General features: G+C 43.5%; 1 protein-coding gene across 1 annotated transcript in view; it reads left to right on the top strand.

The window, feature by feature from the left end:
• The window catches only part of Cfap54 (cilia and flagella associated protein 54), a 276,477-nt gene that overhangs the window by 139,660 nt on the left and 116,970 nt on the right, over nt 1-19,847 (top strand). The window contains exons 45-47 of the mRNA XM_032911469.1: nt 2,579-2,761; nt 8,262-8,348; nt 13,953-14,075. Of these exons, the coding sequence (XP_032767360.1) occupies nt 2,579-2,761; nt 8,262-8,348; nt 13,953-14,075 (393 nt within the window). The remainder of the gene's footprint in view (nt 1-2,578; nt 2,762-8,261; nt 8,349-13,952; nt 14,076-19,847) is intronic.

Below are 19,847 nucleotides of genomic sequence, written 5' to 3'. Positions count from 1 at the left end.
ATTATTATTATTATTATTATTTTGGAGTGACATTAGTAAACAGGTGTGATTCATCCAGTGCCTAAAACTTGCAGATAAGGAGGTAGCATGGGTGGCACTGGAATCCACACGCTCATCTTTCCTGGGTGGGCTACAATTGTCTGGTGCTTTCCCTCGTCATTAGCATAGAATGGTCCCTTTTCCGTCCCTTTCCTCCTCGAATGTGTAGAGTTTTACATATGGAAAAACTGAGTTTCCCAGGCTTATCAGGCTCTCTATTAGTTATCAGTGCAGAGCCAGTCTCCTCGACTCCACAAAGTTGCCAGGGCTTACCTCATCTCTATAAATAAAGTTGTTCTGGGCTGCCTGAGAGGGCATCATAAAGTAAAGGCCAGAGATAAACTGGCCATAGGAGTGCTGGTGTCTCTCAAGATTTCTCGCTGAAGAAGAAAGGAGCTTTTATCTGAATCACGACATCAGAGAGCCAGGATGTAACCAGGGGGCCTTTGCCAAGGGTCCTGTTTTCTTTGATGGACTGAAAGATGCCCTTGCTGTGTGCTGTAGTTGGCTGATGGCTTCTAAAAGTCTGGATAGATAAGTTCTTTGGGAAAGGCTCCTTCAAATTTAAGGGCAGACTTCACAGTTTCCTCACACTCCACTGTGTGTGTTTGCAGGGGAAGCGCAAGGCAGGAAGGGCAGGGGGAGCTGTGGCCTGGCTCTAACCCCCATGCCGCCTCTCAGTTGTTTAGATCCTCTGTTTCTTACTCTTTATGTTCTACAAAGCACACGATTAAAAAGGGTTAGCTTTTTGTTTACTGTAATATTAAATATTGCTACATTCATAATGCCGTGTCTAAAATGAGCCAGAGCCTGCGAGGTTTATCTTAGAAGCTGGTTAATTTTTTTTAATTAAAAATTTAAAGTAAAAATTATATCATTTTCCTTCATCCCTTTCTTAATTCCATTTTCTCCCAAAGTACACCATATCCAACTAAGTCCTTTTCCTGTTGTGTGTATCTATGTGGTTTCAAGACTGACCTCTTAGGATTGGATAACAAACTAGGGGACTCTTCCCTGGGGAAGAGTGTTTCTCCCACTCCACTCGGTATTCCTCACTTACTTCTTTGTCTATGGGGTTTCCCTCTCCCACGTCAGCATGTCTGTTGGTGGTGTTCTTGCTCTGGTCCTATCTGTCACCCTGTTCAGGGATCACGGGTGTTGCCTCCCTGTCATTTCTAAGGATACAATCTCACCACAGACCTCCCTGATCCTCTGATTCCTACAACATCTCTTCCCCTCTCTTCCTCAGTGTTCTCGAGTCCCTTGGGCGTAGGCTGTTGTAGATGTATCCATTTGGACCAGGCCCCTCCACAGTCAGCTGTTCTCTGAATTTGACAAAGTGCAGTTTTATGTAATGGTCTCTGTCTTTTGATGAGGAATGGGAGCTGTGCTTCTCCTGGGTATGAAGAAAACACAGTTGGGAATTAAGCTGATCCAGTGAAGTGACAATAACAGGTGTTCGCCTAAGGTCCGTGACCTCGCCAGCAATGGGGGTTTGACACGGTTTCCAGTATCAGGTGTGATTTTGATTTTCTTCTTGTCGAGCAGGCCTTAAGTCCAACAGAATGGCTGGTTTACCACTGAGCTATAAATGTCACCATTCCAGCCTTAACTATGTTGTGCCATGTTGGTAATTGTTGTAGCTTATGAATGTCGTAGCTAGTCAGGAATATTCGTTGTTTTCCTCCCTTGGAAGCTTGCACATCGCCTTCCAGTGTGACTACAGCTGGTTCTTGGGGAGGAAGCAAAGCCTTTTAAATGTAACAGTGGTTTCACAAAGCAAATTAGAGATATTAAGATTCCCAACAGCTGCATTCCTCTTTGAAAACTGGATACCTTATACTGTTAATAAGTAATCAAGTTGGAACATTTCCTTGATAATATGCATTAAAATGATTTCATAATGTTTGGTCTTCGCCTAATGGTTAAGCTCTAAAGTAATCAAAGAAATACTTCCAAATACACAGTTTGGTTTTATGAATATATCTTGCCTACCTAGAATGTTGTATACTGTTCAGGTGAGTTACATAAGAGGCACTAGTTTAGAATCTCCTTTGACTGGTGTAGACTTCAATTACCATCTGCCCTGTAGTCAAATACCACGGTGTTTTATGTTAAATGGACATGGCTTGGAACCCTTTTATTCCATCATTAACTGTGTAAACTTATATAGATTAATTGTTTAGTCCTTCATTTGTGAAATAGCAAACCTTTGTTCTAAGAGTAGGGTGGGAGAGGATTAAATGAGATACTATTTATACAGAATTCACCAGCAGCACACAGTAAGCCCTCACCAAATGATAATACGGTGATACTTTGTTTGAAAACAGTAAGTGTAATATTATAATGGGACTTATAAAGCCCACTTGGAGTGAGAACAGCATTAGGACTCCATAATGATGATATTAATGAGCCCCGTTTACTGTGATGCGTACCACACAGAGCACACACAAAGCCCTTCAGGAAGGGGCACGTGTGCCTGTCTTGGTTTGCTTGTTGGTGCAGGTGAGGTACTGTGGCTCCTTCTCTCATTTCTCAGAGTCTGCTCCGGACTACGCTCCCACATCCCAAAGCCGAACGTAGCTATGCTCAGTATGAAATCACTCAGCTCCTCCCCGGCATCGAGCTCTTCTCGGACAAAGTCAGGGCTGACATCTGCATTGTCATTGCAAGCCTGTACTACGTCATCCGAGAGCTGCACTATGCCAAGTACAACCTCATAGTAAGTGATGTGTGTGTGTGTAAGGGCGACAGCTCGTTTTTAAAATATTACTATCATGAATTACATATGTGCAATGATGGGATCCTGTTTTTTATTATAAAAATTTTAAAATGTCTTCGAATCATATTTTTCTGACTCCGTAGGGTTTTTTCTTTTTCTTTTCTTTTCTTTTCTTTTTTTTTTATTTTGATGACTCAATGCATTTCATTAGGGTTGCTTAGCAACAGGAGCAGTGGCGAGAGGTTACTTCCAGGACTGTGGGAACCTTAGCAGTGTCTACACCACTGAAGAAAATGTCCACACCCTACTCCAGCCATCATTTGATCCTTAGAGCTTGTGAGACTCTCCTGTCCTACCTACCCCTTGTTGTTGTAAAAATATAAAAATAATAAAAAAGTATGGATGTCTTTTATCCCGCTAGGTCCTGCACCTCAGTGCCCCAAGATATCTGCTAGATATCTTGGTGGAAACACAGCCCAGCCGCACACTTTCCTACACACAAACCCTCACATAAAAGAGCACACAACACAGTAATCTTAGATCCAATTGGTAAGATATAATCGCCCACTTAACATACAAAGCCCGGTATTATCCATCTCTTGAGAACATTAATAACAACCTGTAAATACACAGAGCAGAATCTTAACATCACCTGCCATCTTGTCCTGTCACGGCTTCTCTGCCCCTCTCTCCCTCCTGTCTCTTCCTCTCTCCCTTAGTCTCCTCCTCTTCCTTCAAACTTCTCTCCCGCCCATCCTTCCTTCTCCTCCAATGACAGGCCTCCTTCTATCCTGTACCTGCCTCACCTGTGACATCATCCTACAACCCCTAACTGCCCGTGAATCCTCAGGGAGAAGTGTGGCCTCATGACTCTCTTCCCTTGCCGTGACAGGACGTTGCTGGATTCAGTCACATGCAGGTTTTATACAAATAATCACTGTGTACCAGGGGTGCCGAGGCCACCTCATGCCCGGACAGCATTCCAGGACGCTCTCCCATCCTCTGACTCCTACATTCTTTCTGTCTGTCCTCCGTAGCATTCTCAGAACGCTGAAACTGATAGACATCCCATCCATGCTTAAACATTAAACTGTCATTTATTCTCAAGACTTTGACCCGTCCTGTCTCTGCAGTTACCTCTGCCCCCTGCATAAAAAGGATTCCCTGAGCAGACTCAACAGCAGCACTCACGTAGAAGGATTAATGTAATTATTTAGAAGACAACTAGATGGGTGTACCATGTCCATTTAGCAAAACAACAGTAGCTGCCCCTCTCAAGCCTATGACTACCGCCACAGGCTTTTTACCAGGATTTGAGTGCCGGCTATGAATTCCTCTGGTCTAACAGGTCTCAGTTCTGAGTAGAGAAGGATTGGTCACCCCTGTGACGGAGTTGCCATTATTACAGCACCAGTACCTCAGGTTAGTGTATCAGGTCAGTGGTGTAGCACAGTCTGCAGCTGAGTAAAGCCGTCACTGACACTTCGACCCCAGCCGCTGGCCTAGCAACTTCCGGTACTCCAAGAGCTAACCAGCCAAGAGGAAGCTTTCATTTTACTTCCTGCTTGATTTCTCTATGTGCTGATGACCACGACATACGGTATCTTAACCAACAGAGTCTCAGCATCTAGTTGGTGAGCAGCACACGCAGTGGAAATTGCCTGCTTTGTTTGTGGGGGCCTCGGGTGCCCTCAGGAGCTACCCTTCCCCCAGCATTAGGATTCTCATTGGGAACCCATGACTTCTAGGACAGCTTTACCTGCCCACGTAAGATACCTCCATTACAACTCTTTGATTATTGCTATTTTTAATTAGTTTACCACGTGTCCTCTTTTCTTATGGATTTTCCACGCAATCTCAGTTTTACTTGAGCTTCCTCCTCACATTCCCTGTGTCCTGGTTCTCCTTCCTGGTCCTAAACCTCTTTACCTCCCACCTCCTCACTGTGAGTCTTTCATACACGCCTGTTCTGCTCCCTCTGCCACACTTATAAAGCCTCTTGGTTTGCCGCGATACGTCCCTTAACTTACCTTCTACGTCGTGCGTTTTGCTAAGGTGCATCTGGCTACAACTTGTAAAATCATACTTACTTCGCATTCTTACCTGTACTCCTAAGACTGTATTTCCACAGTCTCTGCCGGTCCTGTTTGTGTCACGTGTCTGATTTTGTGTTTTTTCGTACTCTCTTACACCACTCTTCTTTCCCCCAGGACATTTGGTGAAACGACTTGAAGGCGTCATTGCTGTCAAACAGAAATTGAGGGTATTTAAGACTCAGAGGGTTTACCCGTAGTTCTTGCCAATAGCCAAACTCTGAGATAAGTTTATCGTGTACCATGTCCTATGTCTTCTCTGTCACAGAGTCATCTAAGACCAACAAATCCTAACTGTGATATGAAAGACAGACAGACATGTCTCGATGCCCCCAGAACACCCAGCATCCAAATATAGCTCACTTCTCCCTTTGGGGGAAAGAAATCAAAGTATATATCACAAACCTGAAGTTGGCTGAACTTAAAAATAAAACTTAAAAATTACAGTACTGTAGACACTGGCTACGTCTCTCTCTCTCTCTCTCTCTCTCTCTCTCTCTCTCTCTCATCTCTCCTTTGTTGTATTGCTTCTGTCCATTTTAAAAAATAGCCACCCACCCCCAGTCACATTTGCTTCTGGTAACAATTTTCTCATTTTCTGATTCTTCACACAACTTTCATATCTATGTCTATATGTCTATCTATGCTGTGTGTCTGTCTCTACACACACACACACACACGCATACGCACACACATGCACAGATGTATACTTGTTCTTCCGAATTCAACTCCCTTCTTATATTAAAAAAATACTTATTGCCATGGATATAAATTCTTAAATTATAAAACTCTGTAGTAACGTGAAGAGGGTTGTAAGTGCTTTCAACCCTGGGAAGATTTGGCAAGGACTTGTTTACTTAAGAAAACAAACAAACAAACAAAAAAAACAAGCAATGCTACTCCGTTTCCTGTAGTGCAGTTCACATCTGGATTGAGATGTGCTTCCACCCCCTGGGGAACCTGCAGCTGCCTCCCCATGTTCATATACCACACATATCACTGTGCTAAGAGAGAAATGAGACGTTTTCCCTCCCCAGCTTCAGCGATTGAGCATGTTTAGGCAGCGATAAAATAGTGTGTTTCTATTTCTCATTAAAGAAAAGAAACTGAATCTCAAAGGTAATTGCTCTCGACGTTTCGTGCTGCATTAATTGTAGAAAAGGTTTTGTTTTACATTTGCAGCGCATAATTGTCGAAAAGTGTATTATGCTCAAAGTCATTTAAAACTAATTCCGATCTTTTGCAAAAGTGATTACTGGCTGCAGCTTCTAACTGACCCACCATTAGATGTCCCCCAACCAGACAGAAGCCGTAAGCAATTTCTGTTCTATGTTATATTGACCATGAGAAGAAACTCTTGGCAAATGAGGCTTCTTTAAAATTCAAACTTTGCTCTGAGACAATAATTTGACTCATCCAGGTCTGCTGGTTTAAGCCTATAATCCCAACTACTCAGAAGGCTGAAACTGTAGGGTCACAAGTTCAAGGCCTGCCTCGGATTTTAGGCAATTTAAACACCAGCCTGGCCACCTTAATAAGATGCACCTCAAAATAAAAAAATAAAAGTCAAAACTGTCAGGAGATCAGTCGTACAGTGGTAGAGTTCTTTCCTCACATGAATAAGGCTCTTGGCTCACCCCTCAGTTTAGAGAAGGTAAAATAAACATGGAATCCCACCCTTGGGCTTGCAAGGTGCAGCTGCAGCAAGGACGATTCTGGTCTGAGTTGAGGTCAGGAGCTGTTCCATATCCAGGCCAAACCATCCCCTGCTTCAGTGGGTCAACTGAAACACTGGTCAGTCTGTGACCATTCACAATCCACAAGGCTTCAAGAATAACTGGGGTGTGCGTTTAACTTTAGGACGATGAAATATTAAGTGAAGAGAGAGTATGGCTTTAGTCAGTAGAATCTGTCTCCCTAGAGACTGGGACAGCCAGAGGTTTTGTTCTCATTCAGCAGTGCCTGTCTAATACATGGGGTACATAATGCCTTTGCCATGGAAAGATGCTGATTGAAGACATTGCAGGGAACACTGTGTGGATAAGTAAGAGCTATGAGGGGACATGAGTGTAGATCCTTTGCTTTAAGTTCTGCGTTCTTTAACAGCGTGTCTTCTAGTCCTCCCACATTTACATTGTTGTTACAATAACACGATAATTAATTGTACTTGGACGTCTCTGTATTTAGAGATGTGCCTCTCACTTTGGGGTTGCAAATGACTTGGTGTTGGAACTCTCTGGTAGCATCTTCAAGGTCCAGTAAAATTAAGAAGCATACGCTAATGTGGAGGGTGATTTTGATTGTCAACTTGATGAGGTTAGGACCCGCCCTGGAAACAAGCCTCTAGGTATATCTGTGAGAGACTTTCTAGATGAGGTTAATCGAAATAGAGATACTCTCCTTAAAATTGGGTGGTGCAGTTCCACAGACTAGGGTTCTGAGCTACGGAATGAAAAGGAGAAATTGGAGTAGGTTTGACCTAATACTGCTTGTATTCTAATGTTAATTTGGGTCCCCCAAACAGGGAACCTGCTCCCCAGGGAATTCTGATTGGTAAATAAAGATGCCTGTAGTCAATATCAATAGCTGGAGAGAAGAGGCATAGGCGGGATTTAGATGTCCTGGGCTTAGGACCACGAGGAAGGAGGAGGAAAAGAGAGAGAGCTGCTATGCCTTAGAAGAGTTTGCCCTAGGAGACAGGAGCCACCACGGGGGACAGAAGCAAGGAGAACATCTTGGGCTCTGTGCTAAGAGAATTGTCCCAGAGGGCTGACTAATTGGAGTTAAGAGCAGCCAAGATGGAACATAGAAATTAGTAAATAGTAACTCAGAGTTATCAATGGGAAAGTGGATGCTACCAACATGGAGGGTAGACAGCTGCCCAGCTATTGAGCTGTTTAAGGCATATTAAAATATAAAGGCTGTGTGTGTGTGTGTGTGTGTGTGTGTGTGTGTGTCTTCCGTCTGGAACATAAATGGTCAAAGGCAGGAAAGAACTCTGCACTGGGATTTATTACAGTATTCATACTACAGGAAAGCAGGCTGAGCATCAACATTTATCTCTTTGCTTCCTGACTGAGGCTGGAATGTGGACCTGCTGCCTCATGTTCCTGCAGCCACACCCCTCTGCATCGGATGGCCTGGACCCCCCCCCTCGACCCCAGATATGAGCTACAGTTAACCTTTCCTTCCCCCAGTTGCTCATGACAGGTATTTCACCGCATTAATGAGAAAGGTAACTAGTATAACTAGGCAGACCATTTTATTTGAACAAGCAGTTTATTTCGCTAATGTGGAAATGTGACATTTGTGTAGTTCCTCCTACAGTCAACGTTCAGCAAAATTGGACTACTGGCCTATTAAGTTGCTAAGCTAACTTAAAACAGAGAATGTTTTTCTTCTGGTAGGTTCTGCCTCTCCTTGCACTATACCAGTATTTCGTGTCTGTCATTTGCCAAGACTTAGTGAGGAATCTAGAAGCCAGAATCCTCAAGGTATGTTGCAGACTTTTAATACTTTTGATATTCTTTATCCTTTAAGAGTACTGTTTTGCCTTCATGTGATTCTAATACTTATTAATAAGCTGTTAAGGACATGATATTATATTGATATAAAAATAATGCAGTTTGGACAACTGGGAAGATGGTCCAGCAGTTAAAAGTAGTTACCACTCTTCCAGAGAACCCGAGTTCAGTTCCCAGGACCCACTTTGGACTTCGTATGGTAGTTCCAGTGTCAGAGGCTCAATGATGTCTTCTCCTGGCTTCCATGGGCACAAAATACACATATTTTTGTTGCTACTCCATAATAGTAACCTCTCTTTCAGCCTGGGCCACAGTAAAATACGGAAAAAGACATACCCAGCACAAGACCATCTACAAGTTCCTACTGAGAGCCTGGTTTTCTGGGGTTAAACAGTGTTTTGGCTTCTGAAACTCTGTTCTTAAGGACTTCTGCGGGTTGTGACACTCCTTGGTGGGTGGAACAAGAATTTCACAAAGGCCATCAGAAAGCCCAGGTGTTTACATTGTGATTCATCATGGTAGCAAGATTACAATTAAGGACTTTTGTGTACGTCATGGTATAAGTGATGTTTCTTTGTTCTGGTAATTGATGTAATAGGAACAGACAGTCACTTCTGTAACCAGTCTGCTTTAGAGATTCATGTGCTCTTGACCTGATCTCCACATTGAATGGGAACCCCAAGATCTTGGGAGTGCCTACCTTCTTCCCCAGTTGCCTGTGCTGGGTGTTTCAATGCCCTGCAGTTTTGTTCCCTGAGTGCTAATGTGAAATTCAACTGTAGTTGTGCCCCACCCCACACTTATACATAAGCACAGACCATATTAACCCAGTCCTCCCCCACTCCCTGGCTATAGTTTCCTTTAGCGAACACTGTGAAAGCAGAGAAATTTAAGGAAGAAAAACAATTAAAATAAAATATTTGGCATTCTTGAGCTTAAACTATATCTTGACCATTTCACACATTTCCACGCATGCTGTGACACAATCAGTTTTATCTTGACAAACATTTCACAGAGAGATCATTTAAAAAGAGCTGATCTAGGGGCTGGGGGGTTGGCTCAGTGGATAAGAACTCTGACTGCTCTTCCAGAGTACCTGGGTCAGTAACTCCAATTCCAGGGGACCCAGTGTCCTTCTCTTCTGCCTGCCTCAGGCACCAGGCATGCATGCGGTATACACACACACACACACACACACACACACACACACACACATACACACACACACTCACACTCAAACACACCCACACACTCACACACACACTCATACACATATAATAATAAAATGAATACAAGTAAAGCAGAGATATACTTTTGCAATCTTCATCCGTGATGCAAACACTCCCTATGCAGTTGTCCTCAAGCTGCTCACAAAAGCATCATTGGAGAAGCAGATGGGACAAGCGATGCATGTCAGCTATTGTGGTTGGAAAAGATCAGGCTCTAGAATTGTGCTGCAGGACCTCAGTCCAGCTCACCTCCGCACAGCACTCTGGGACTCCAGCACACCATTTTCCTTCTCCTTTGGAGACTCTCTACTTATGTCCCTCAAATCCCTCCTGTTTTTCAATGAGGAGAAATTGACTTCCCTGTAACTTATAGCTCCTTGTAAAACTTTTGTACCTTGGTGAATAGTCCATTGCTTTCTATTTCTAAATAGAGAAATCTTTAAGGACTTCATAAATATTCATGTGGGTGCTTAAAGTGTCTGGCTTTCCATCTGTGAGTCACTGACTCATGGATTATCTTGCTTTTGCACTTTAATAGCACATTTAAAAAAAATCAACCTCCCTCTCTTTTCAAAACTGCAATATTCTTGAGGCTAGGGTCTGTATCTTATTCATTTTTTAATTCCTTGAGCTGTCTTGGATAATAATAAGTTAACATATCGGCATTCGTTACCTGATTTTTAGATTGAACTTTTGAATATTTGTCAAGTGCCAACAGTCTATGTGTGTATTCACTGCCACTCATATTAGAATAGTCAACAAATATTCATTTTAAAGTAAGTTTTGGGGCTGGTTGAGATAGCTCATCCGGGTAAAGGCACTTGCCACCAAGTCTGACATGAGTTTGAGTCCTGTAACCCACATTGTAGAGAAACTGACTCCTGCACTTTTCCTGACTTTCATACGTGTTCAGAGGTAGCCCCCTAATAAATAAATAGCATTTTGAAAAGACTTACTGAATACCTCTTATTTAAAAGCACCATGTTAGAAACTTGAGTCCAAGACATGTAGCCCGCAGTTTTTGATCATAAGGTTATGAAAACTGGGCAGAGGGATGGGGCACACCATAAGCTGGTAACATATGTACCTGTCACTTGATTATTTGCAGGTGAATGTGATGAGACTTATTCCCAAAGTTTGAACAAGAAACAAATGGCTCTGGTCCAAGGGTTTCACTAAATAGACAGAATTTAGGCTTGAAAATAAGACAGCTCAGCGAATGGGAAAGACAACAATCTTGGAAAGATACAGAAGTGAGAAAATTTTGAGCTGTTTAGGGGACAGAAGTGCTTTTGTGCTACTGGAATGGATGTTCTGAACAGGGAGACTGTAGATGATGACAGGAGAACTGTCAGAGAGCTATGCTGGGTAGCTGCTTCCTCTCCAGGTTGTACATGACTATTGCTGTCTTGGATCACAATAGAAGACCCTCAAGAACTAAGAATGGGCCTATTAACATTCTCTCACTGGAGGAAGGAAGAGGCTCTTGGGGCTCAGAGCCTCATAAGACCATTTCCCTCAGTGATCTGGCTTGGAACTCTTTGGTAGAGTAGTTTTTTGTGAGTTGTCCATGCTGCAGGTAGATCCTTCAGTGGTGTAACTGCCCACGAGTTGACCACAGTACTTTCTGATGTTACTTTCGAGCCTCCTTTGAGTCTTCCATGGGCCCATAAATAACCTCAAAAAATTCATAGTTGTCCACATTAGACCAAGGCAGAATTCTGTCTTTGGACTTTGGTCACGATTCTGTCAGCGAGTGTCTACGAAGCCAGTGAAGAACTATGCCCTCTGTTTGGAGCTTTGGCTAGGAGGGGTATTCACTATAGAATGCTGGTCAGGAGAATGATACCACCAGGGTTGGTGTATGCTAACACTGGGAGCAGTGTGAAACAGACATGGGAGCTTTGGGCACAAGTAAGATTGAAAACTGGGATTAAGGTCTTGTCAAATGCAAGGCAAAAGATAGATCCCACGAGGATCAGTAACAGTCTGTGTGAATGGAACCTGTGTGACCTTCCTGAAGCAACTGGGTTGTCAGTAAGTGAAAGAGAAACATTAGAGTTGGGAAACACCAAGTATTGTTGGTCCTTGACTAGCCAGGCCCTGATAGATAGATGTTGTGGTTGGTTAAGTTTCTAGGGTGCAGTAGAGTCTTCCAGGGAACGTTGTAAGGCCTCTTTATGATCTGGTGCTGTGCTTCGCGATAGACCTGGTAACCCCATCAAAGATTTATTCTCAACATTTTAAATGTTCTCAGGAAGGGTGTGATTGCTTCAGAAGGTGTATCAAGCTTTGATTGATGTCTAGTTGTCAGTGTCCTCTGGCTTGTGTCCACAGAGCAGGTCACCGTTGCTGCAACTGCTTAAATGGATATGATGAAATAAGTCAGAGTTAGCTTTGGCCGATGTTGTTTTGGTACAGTGATCTGACCACACAAAGGTCTGAAGGAATATTGTCTTATAGTAGTCAATGAAAGTAATGGCTGCCTGGGGTCCAGAAGAGTCTATCTGTCTCCCCAAGTGCTGACTTTAGTATTCGATGACTGCAGCCATGGTGTGGGGGATGGGCAGAGACCATTTCTTTAGCAACAACTGCAGTGTACAGCTCAACAGACAAATGTCTTTCTCTTCCAATTAAGAACAACAGCCTTGCGGCCCATTGTGTTTTATTTTTATATTAGTTTACCAAACTTATTTCCCTTAACCTGCCTTTTTTATTTTCTTGAAGTGTTTTTTGTTTTTTTTTTCCACTCTTTAAGTTCTTAAACCAAGTATAGAAAGGAGAATAGAGAATAGGGTATGTTGGTTGAAAATAAATTGGTTTGTCTTATTCTATATGGTGTGTGTGTGTGTGTGTGTGTGTGTGTGTGTTTATCCAGTTTTGTGCTTTATTCTCTTTATCCATTCTATACACCCTCAAAGTCTCCATAACCTTTCCCCTGCTGATACTGAACTTGGAGCCTTGTCTACAATAGCATGAACTTCTCTTCTGAGATGCACCCTCAGACCATGTGTTTTGACACAATCTCACTCTGACTGAGGCTGGTTTTATATTCTTAATGGAGGCGTGGCTTGAAACTCACTGCCATTCCAAACACTGGGGTTTCAAGCATTCTCCATCACACCCATCACACCCACCACACTCATCAACACACATCAACACACATCATGAAATCACACCCATCATACCCATCATCATCCATCACACCCATCACACACATTAACACCCATCACACCCATCACACACATCATACATATCACACACATCACATACATCAACATCCATCACACCTATTACATCCATTACACCCATCACACATATATAAATCACACCCATCATATATATCATGCCCATCACACCCATCATGAACATCACATACAGCACTCTTTTTCACACTGCAAAAAGAGCTCTCTACTGTGGTCTAAAGTGTCTGTGTATTAAGTCACCATGTGTGCCCACTTCCTCTCTCTTTCTTGTCTCCAGACACACAAAAATCTGTGACCTCTGTGCTCAGGGACCTCTTTCTCCTTTACATGATTCCCAACCCTTCTCTTGAAGGCCTCTTCCTCACTGACATTTTCTGAGATCCCACGGTTGAAAGCAGAATTTTGTCAACACCTCTTAAGCCGTATTGTTCTGTGAGAGAGCTTCATGTGTCACTTACATTTGGCTAAGTATGCATTCCAGGGGAACCATCAACCTTCACTCGGCCATGCTGTCCGAGGGAGGTTCAACAAACATACTGAACACCAACTCCCCTTCCTTTAACTTCCTGACTGAGTTCAGCTGAATTGTGTTTAGAACAAACCTTGCAGGATATATAGCCACCAACTGGTTAAAACTGTTAAGCATATGGCTTTAAAACTGACACTGTTAATTATAGATAAGAAAATTAATAGCTGTCTCCATGTTGACACACTGTGCTTTTGTCTGACTTTCCTCAGAGAGTTCAAGAACATCAGGCATATTTTTACTTTGCTTTTCTCCGGTTTCCCATGGGAACCACGGGAACAAAGAGTCGAGTTCAATTAATTTTTTTTTTAAACTTCGCCATGGCTGTTATATTTTTGTGTCTGCCTCCGATGAAGTAAGGGACAGCTGAGGAGAGCCTGTTACTCTGAATGGCCCTGCTGTTGTTAGTCCTGTGGTCCTCTGCACACATAAACAGGCATTTTCACAGTCACGTGAGTCTGTTTTCCGCTCACCAACCAGCGAACATGGATTAGTTACACACTACCATCCCTGAGCATGGGTTTTGGATCTTAGAAACTGATGAGTTTTCCCTAAAATTTGTGTTTTATGAGTAAAAGGAACTAACTTAAAATCTTCTTTCCTCCTTTTCTAGATTGAAATCCTTATAGATTTAGGCCTCTTTTCCGAAGCCTTTTATGAGCTATCCCAGATTTATCAAGGAAAAAACATGCCGTGCGCCATACCTGCTGGCTATAAAGCTACAACGAGAGTTAAGGTAACCTCCTTATTCTCCATTGGATTCAATGCTAAAAAGAAGTTGCAGTCCTAAAACCTAGGGAACATCCTCATTGAAGTGTTCCCCAGTCTCCAGTGCTCCAGATCTTGCTGTTAAGGCTGGCTCCCGAGAAGCAGAGTTTTATTTCTCTGGAGTGGAAATGTGCTGGAAGGGAGGGAGGGAGCACGGAGAAGAATATTGCGAGGGATGGAATTCTGGCTCAGGTGTAAGTATGTTGCTTTTCATTATGGTGGTCTATCTAGGTACATCCTCCAACACAGCCCAGATTTGTAGGTCTAATCTTACCACTTTTGTTTAATGTTGTTCATCAAAGTGTCCTATTGACATATCTTATCTGGATGTTTTTAGTTTATATGTCATCTCCTCCTCCTCCTCCTCCTCCTCCTCTTCCTTCCTCTCTTCCTCCTCCTCCTCCTCCTCCTCCTCCTCCTCCCTCCTCTCCCTCTCCCTCCCTCCCCTTCTCCCTCCCTCTCCCCCTCTTCCTCTTCCTCCTCCTCCTTCTCCCTTCCTCCTCCCTTCCTCTTCCTCCTCCTCTTCTCCTCCTCCTCCTCCTCCTCCTCCTCTTCCGCCTCTTCTTCGTCTTCCTCCTCTTCCTCCTCGTCCTCCTCCTCCTCTTCCTTCCTCCTCCTCTTCCTCCTCTTCTCCCTCCTCTTCTCCCTCCTCCTCCTCCTCTTCTCCCTCCTCCTCCTCTTCTTCTTCCTCTTCTTCCTCCTCCTCTTCCCCCTCCTCCTCTTCCTCTCCCTCCTCCTCTTCTTCTTCCTCTTCTTCCTCCTCCTCTTCCCCCTCCTCCTCTTCCTCTCCCTCCTCTTCCTCCTCTTCCTCTTCCTCCTCTTCCTCCTCCTCTCTCCTCCTCCTCCTCCTCCTCTCCCTCCTCCTCCTCCTCTTGGATCTGGGGATGAGACCCAGGACCTCTGGGTTATATCTCTTGCTCCTTTTAGATTTCTCATGATTTCTCCAAGGGAAGAACAGTCTCCGTTTTGCCTAATCTATTTTGATTTTAGCAGATAGTTTTACCTGACTTGCTTAATTTGTATTTGTAAACTGGGTAATTGAAGCATCCTTGAAAATAAGTGCTGGAGTTTACAGTGAGAACATAAATTAAATTGGAGTGAGTGATTATTTTCTTCTGCTTTGGTTTTCCTGGTGATCTGGGACTTGCTGGGTGACCTTGCTTGAGGCAGATGCTGATTAGAATTTTGATTTCATTATAAGTAGTAATTTCATCACCCCAGCATATATAGTGAGAATTGGAAACTAGCAATAAAGCAAGTTTGTCTTCTAAAGAGAGAGAGGGAAACACACATGGAGTCAAATGGGAATGGAGGTGGGGAGGATCTGGGAGGGGGTGGGGGGAGGGGAAACCATGTTCAGAATATATTATATGAAAAAAATTATCTACAAAAGCACTTATAAAATCAGTTCAAATATTAAAAAAAGTAAGAAGCCTACTGAGGAGCTTAGAAGATAGCTCAATGGGGGACAAATGCTTGTTCTGTAGTATGACTGCCTGAGTTCAAATCCCCACTCGGACATAAAAACCTGGGCATTGCCGCGTGTGTTTGCATTTCAGCCTTGAACCCCAAGAGCTTGTGAGCCAACCAACTTAGCAGAAATCCTGTAGTTTTAGTAAGAGACCCTGTGTCACAGAAATACACCATAGAGGAAGGATATTTGACATCCTGCGCTGGCCTCTACATGTACACATAGAGACACATGGCTCTTGTACACACACCAACACATAGACACACACACACACACACACACACACACACACACACACACATACAGCAAGTCACTCTCTGGGGAGATGGTGTGTGAGCATGAGACCTACAGATATATGTTGGAAGTTGAACTGAAATTTAGAGGCCTTGAAAAAAATCAACAAAATAAATTTAAGTTTTCAAAGTCACTCCCTAGTCAGGCCTTATATTTACGCACGGTTTATTCCTTTAGCATAATCCTCTAGAACGCGTCTTCTCACACTCCATACAACCGAGACACTGCTGTTCTTCAGTGTAATGGAGGCTGCAGACGCAGTGCGACAGTAGAGCAGTAGTTTAGCATGTGCGAGCACCCGGGTAGATCTGTACCACTGCAAACAAGGGCGAGTGAGGGCTGCAGGTGCAGTTCCGTTGATTGCTCAGGATGCACAAACCCCTGGGGCCAATCTCCCACACTTAAGTTTTACAAAATGACAAAATAAAAACTTTGGCCATGCATTGCTCCAATCCCAGTGCTCAGCAACCGGAAGCAGGAGGGCTGGAGGTGAGCCTGAGACCAGCTGGGCTTTATGAGCTGTGAAGTTCTATATAGCACATCCTCATAGGGATTCTCATTAAATAACACCAATATAGTCTATGTGTATATATTATATAAATTCTATATCTCTACATACATTATATGGTATATGTGGTGTATATGTGAATGTTTATCTGCCTAGCTGTCTATGACTTGTCTACTTGTTCTAGTTAGAGTTATTCTTGTAATGTAACACTATAAACAAAACTAAAACAAGAACAAAAACACCCAACCCCCCAAAAAAAACCCAAAAACCAAAACAAACCGAAACAAACCAAACCAAAACAACAACAAAAAAAACAACTTGGGGAAGAAAGGGTTTATTTGGTTCAAACTTCCACATTGTAGTCCATCACTGAAGGAAACCAGGGCAGGGACTCAAGCAGGGCAGGAACCTGGGGGCAGGAGCTGATGTAGGTCATGGAGGGATGTTACTTACTTCCTTGCTCCCCATGGCTTGCTCAGCCGGCTTTCTTATAAAACCCAGATTCATCAGCCCAGGGACAGCATCACCCACAAGGGTCTGGCCCTCCTCCATCAATCAGTAACTGATAAAGTGCCCTACAGGTTTGCTTACTCTCCCATCTTACGGAGACATTTTTCTCAACTGAGGCTCCCTTCTCTGTGATAACTCTAGCTTGTGTCAAGGCGACATAACACTAGCCAGCACACTACCCATCGGGAGAGAAGTGTATTCTCTCCTTCCTGTGGTATACATGAATTTACCTTCCTATCTAGATAAAATCAGTGCTCTTTTTTTTCTTGCCTCCAAATCAACAGCATTTTCTTATTATAGCCAGTCTCTCTTTTGTTATTAAAGTTGTAGTTTGGAAGATTCAGACTATATCTTAAGTGCTTACTGAATATAGGCTCTGTCCCATGCATGGAGAAGGAGCGGTGAAAATCTGCAAGGAGCTACTGCTCTCCTGGAGCTTGCTTTCTAGTGAGGGGGGGGGTGGGCAGATCACAAACACCAAGCACGCATCTCTGTGACAGGTGGCGATGTGCTGTGAACAAAGTCCAACAGAGGTGAGAAGGGCGTCGGTTGTTCTGAGCAGTGGGCTGCCGTTTTGTTATTCAGGTGGTTTTGGAAGGTTTTTCTCATTAGCAACTTGTGAAGGGCACGAACCAATCAGAGTTCCAGGCAGAACGTCCTTCCAGGCACAAATCACTGTAAGACAAAGACCATGGGGAAAATGTGTGCGCGCTATTATTGGAAAAGACCTGTGAGGCCGTGGGAAGGAGAAGGAAGAGGGGAAGAAAGGAGGAGGTGAGGAGAGAAGGAGGGGAGGTCTAGGAAGCCAGGTAATCCGACTTGAGACACAGTAATGACTGGAGTGGAGGGGGGCGAGCAGTGGTCTGCTTCTAGGCAGACTGTGAAGGAAGAGCTGGTGGTGTTAGACAATGGTTTCTGGAGGCTGAATGTCAGAGCTGAAGTCAAGGCTGGCTAAGGAGTGTTTAGTCTGAGCAGTTGGCAGGTAGTTTTCATTGTGAAGGAGGAGTTGAACAAGCTATGCATGAGATGCATAGAAAGCTAGGTGATAGTGTGGCGTCCATAGTGTAGCACAGTAACGTCTGGAATTCAGAGGAGCAGTTGGGGTTGCATATATGATATTGGGAGAATTAACAGGGACATTTAAATAGTAGGGTATGCTGGTTAGTTTTATGTAAACTTGACACAAGCTAGAGTCGTCGGAAAAGGGGAAGCCCCAGTTGAAGAGTTACATCCGTATGAGTGGGCTACAGGCAAACCTGTGGAACATTTTCTTGGTGATTGATGTGGGAAGGCCCAGGCCAGTTGGGTTGTCAGTTCTGGGGTTTATAAGAAAGCAGGCTGGTCAAGCCACAATGAGCAAGCCAGTAGGCAGCTCTGTTCCATAGCCTCAGTGTCAGCTCCTGCCTCCAGGTTCCTGCCCTGTGTGAGTTCCTGTCCTGATTTTCTTTGATGAGGGATACTGATGAGGAATGGTAAGTCCAAGAAGTCCGTTCCTCTCCAAGTTGCTTGTGGTAATGGTGTTTCATCCCAGTAAAAGTAACTAAAACCACATTTAAGACACAGGATTAGTTGCTATTGACTTGAAATAATCTGGGAACCAAGGCAGACAAAGAGAAACAGAAGTCAAAAAGATGAATTTAGGGTCATCTGCACATATAGTCCAGGAAGATATGATGGAAAGAGAGACCACATAAATGAACTGAAAAACAAGGATTTTTGATGGCCATTACCTTCAAGAAAACCAACAGCAAAAATTCCAGAAACCATTTTTTTTTTACATGAACATCCCAAACTTCATTTTTATCCAGAAACTTTCATAAGATAAACGTGTAGGTGAATCATCTCCCGGTGGATTCTGACTTCAAATTCCGTATTCTCAGACTTAATTTGCAGCTTCCCACCTTCAACTGGGAATTTAAAAGTGTAATTAAAAGAGGAAATGCTTTCAGGGTTTATAATTAAAATAGGTGCCAATGTTATTAGGCTGCGGGCCAGTTATTTAAAGAAGAGTTTAATGAATTTGGTTTCACTTGCAAAGGAAGGAGCTGAAGAAAACTTACTCATGACTGTCCGGCTCTTCATGGTGCTACAAAAATTCTGTATTTTACAATTGTATTTGTATCGAGATTCCTGTCTTACCCCTAAATGTAAAGTCCTGTTTGAATTCACTTCATTTGTATCAGGAAAGGGTTCCTTCACTGAATGGCTAGTTTTTCAGTGTCTCACAGATAATAAAGAATTCCTTCAAAGGGAGACTTGCACAGCACCAGGGCTGACTGACAGGGAAAGTTATACTTGATATTTTGGCGTGGGCATCTAGAGATGTGGGAGTGAGCAGTGTACTGGAGAGGAGATTGCAGAATGGACGCCAAGTAAGAGGGAATGCCCCACAGCAGCAGGAAGAAACCTGCCCAAGAGCATTAGTGAGGATGACACTCCCTGGCTCCCTAGTGTCTTCAGAGGGACTGGGCGGGACATTGGTTGCCCGAGTTGCTAGGATCTCAAGAGCATTTAGGCAAATTGATACAGGATCTTGAGGGAGGACACTGTATGTAAGTGGCTTGTCCGCCCCTGGAGACTGTCGGATACTTTCTGGTGATTGAAGAGATAGAAGAGCAGCACCAGCTTTGGCTCAGGTATATTTTCAAAAGGATTGTCAGGCTGAAAAGACAAGTATTCTTGTTCTATGATACTATAATTTCCCGTGGTAATGAATGTCTCCCTCGAGCCTGTGCAATGGGAGCCAAGCATGAATCTGCGATTCACATATGAAAAGTAAGCAACCTGCAAACAGTCATTCCAAATAGCAATTCAGCTTTGCCTCAAACCCACAGAGTTTTAAAAGTGAGAATGTTGCATGACGCCGTGGGCGATGCAGTCACATGGTGTGGGTGGGAGCAGAAGTTGAGCCTTTCCATTTCCTCAAGACATTCTTGTCTTCTACCCAGAACTTCTAA

This window comes from Rattus rattus, chromosome 1 (genome assembly GCF_011064425.1).
Source record: "Rattus rattus isolate New Zealand chromosome 1, Rrattus_CSIRO_v1, whole genome shotgun sequence".
In the NCBI taxonomy this organism is placed as follows: Eukaryota; Metazoa; Chordata; class Mammalia; order Rodentia; family Muridae; genus Rattus; species Rattus rattus.
Note: the sequence above shows the minus strand (reverse complement) of the source record. Positions and strands in the feature narration are given on the sequence as shown.